This window comes from Terrapene carolina, unplaced genomic scaffold, assembly GCF_002925995.2.
Source record: "Terrapene carolina triunguis isolate 2854851 unplaced genomic scaffold, T_m_triunguis-2.0 Scaffold38684, whole genome shotgun sequence".
NCBI lineage: Eukaryota > Metazoa > Chordata > Testudines > Emydidae > Terrapene > Terrapene triunguis.
This window is the reverse complement of record NW_020703035.1, coordinates 1-1,844: the sequence shown is the minus strand read 5'-3', so window position 1 is coordinate 1,844 and position 1,844 is coordinate 1. Positions and strand designations below refer to the sequence as shown.

Sequence of the window (1,844 nt, the reverse complement as noted above, 5' to 3'; positions counted from 1 at the left end):
AGGAGATTCCCAACCCTCTCATTGCAGTTTTAAATGCCCAGACATTTCTGGAGAGCAGTGCCCCCAAATTTGGGCAGCAGATACTGCTAGAAGCGGCCTAAGCCAACAGACACCAGCATTGGGGAGGAGTGTCTGTAGCAATTACTGTATTCTGCAGAGTCCAGTATGACTGACCCCCCCCAAACTTCTCCCCACACCTATTCCAAACCTCCCAGTGGTGCTACCAGAGGTCACACCCCTTGAACTGTGGCCTCCCTGCTGCGCACACATGAAGGGCCAACACCCTATGAACCATGTAAGCCTCATAGAAGCAAGACTCTGCACCTGAGCAGTGAAGTGGGCTGCTGCTACTGGGGGGTCACTCCTGGAGTTGCCAGCTACATGGCCTCGTCTCAGATTCTTGACTGCAATGTTCTTTATGTTGAAGCCCACATTGTAACCAGGAAAAGCCACCTGCAGTGGCTCATGGTGCATTTCAATGGTTCTGACCTCTGCTGAGAGGTTTGCAGGGGCAAAGGAGATGTTCATGCCCGGCTTGAGGATGCCTGTCTCTATCTTCCCCACCGGTACAGTGCCAATTCCTGTGAGGAGACAGGGGAAGAGTAAGTCAGAGCTGATTGTGGAAAGCCCGTAACCAGCACAGCAAGCAGACCAGTTAGTTTGAGGGAGGGTGGAGTATCCTGGCGAGGATGATGGAGGAGGGAGAGTCCCCTCAGAAGTGTTTCCTTCATGAAGTTGAGCCTTCACTAACCAAGGCCAGAATAGCCAAGAGACCAGCACCCAGTATGCTTTATGTATGATTTGGGCCCTGCCCCCAGAGGGCCAGTCAATCACCTCAGAGACCACCATACAGAACCCAACTGTAGATCAGCATATCCCAGGGTCTCATTCCGGCCTGAACTGACCTCCGATCTTGTAGACATCCTGCAGAGGCACCCTCAGGGGTTTGTTACTGGGCCGCACAGGAGGCAGGAGAGAATCTAGCGCTTCCAGGAGTGTCTGCCCCTTCCCAAAGCCTTCCTTCCGTTTGACCTTCCAACCTTTGAACCACGGCATCTGCAGGGGGTAGAGGGAAGCCAAGGAGATGGTTGGCAGCCTTTGGATACAGGAAATGCAGCCTGGGGCTGGGACCTGAGGTCTGGCTGTTAGCCCCAGCGGGAGGGGCTGTTCCCCCTGGACTCACCCTAAAGGGTGCCCGTAGGCCGGTCCCTTCCCCCCATGGCTGCAGCACTCAGCACTTCGCCTTGCCATCCACATCTCCAACTGCATGGCACCTTTGGCCCAGGAGGCAGAGCCCATCTCCTTCCCTCCCACTGGGCATGGCAGAGCGCCCAGAGCTCTGCTGGAAGGGAGCAGCCCCTCCAGGGAACTGAGCTCCACATGGGGCCCTCCCACCAGCAGCTGCCCTGGGCTCCCCCACCCCATGCCCGGATGGATCCCCCACCTTGGGGCTGGGCAGGGTGACGTTCTCGCCGGCCCAGCCGGACACCGGCACGCAGGGCACCGCGGCCGGGCTGTAGCCGATCCTGCGCAGGTAGAGGCTGACGCCCCGCACCACCTCCTCGAAGCGCCGCTGGCTGTAGGGCGGCTCGGTCAGGTCCATCTTGTTGACGCAGAGCAGCAGCTGCTTGACGCCCAGGGTATAGGCCAGCAGGGCGTGCTCGCGGGTCTGCCCCTGCCGGGACACGCCGGCCTCGAACTCCCCGGGCGCGGCCGAGACCATCAGCACCGCGGCGTCCGCCTGGGGCAGAGAGGGGCCGTGTGAGGATCGGGGCCGCTCCGTGCGCCCAGGGGGCAGCGCAACCTACCCAGCCCCCCGTAACACCGCCCCCAGCTCAGCCCGG

The 1,844-nt window shown here is 60.2% G+C and overlaps 1 protein-coding gene across 1 annotated transcript; it reads right to left on the bottom strand.

The window, feature by feature from the left end:
• Nucleotides 1-324: 324 nt before the first annotated feature.
• LOC113405473 (elongation factor 1-alpha-like) lies at nt 325-1,738 on the bottom strand (the record flags this gene model as incomplete). The annotated part of the gene is made up of 3 exons (XM_026646689.1): nt 1,445-1,738; nt 906-1,056; nt 325-581 (listed from the first exon to the last, which is right to left on the bottom strand). Coding segments are annotated over exons 1-3 (687 nt in total), but the record flags the coding sequence as incomplete, so codon positions are not given.
• Nucleotides 1,739-1,844: the final 106 nt, after the last annotated feature.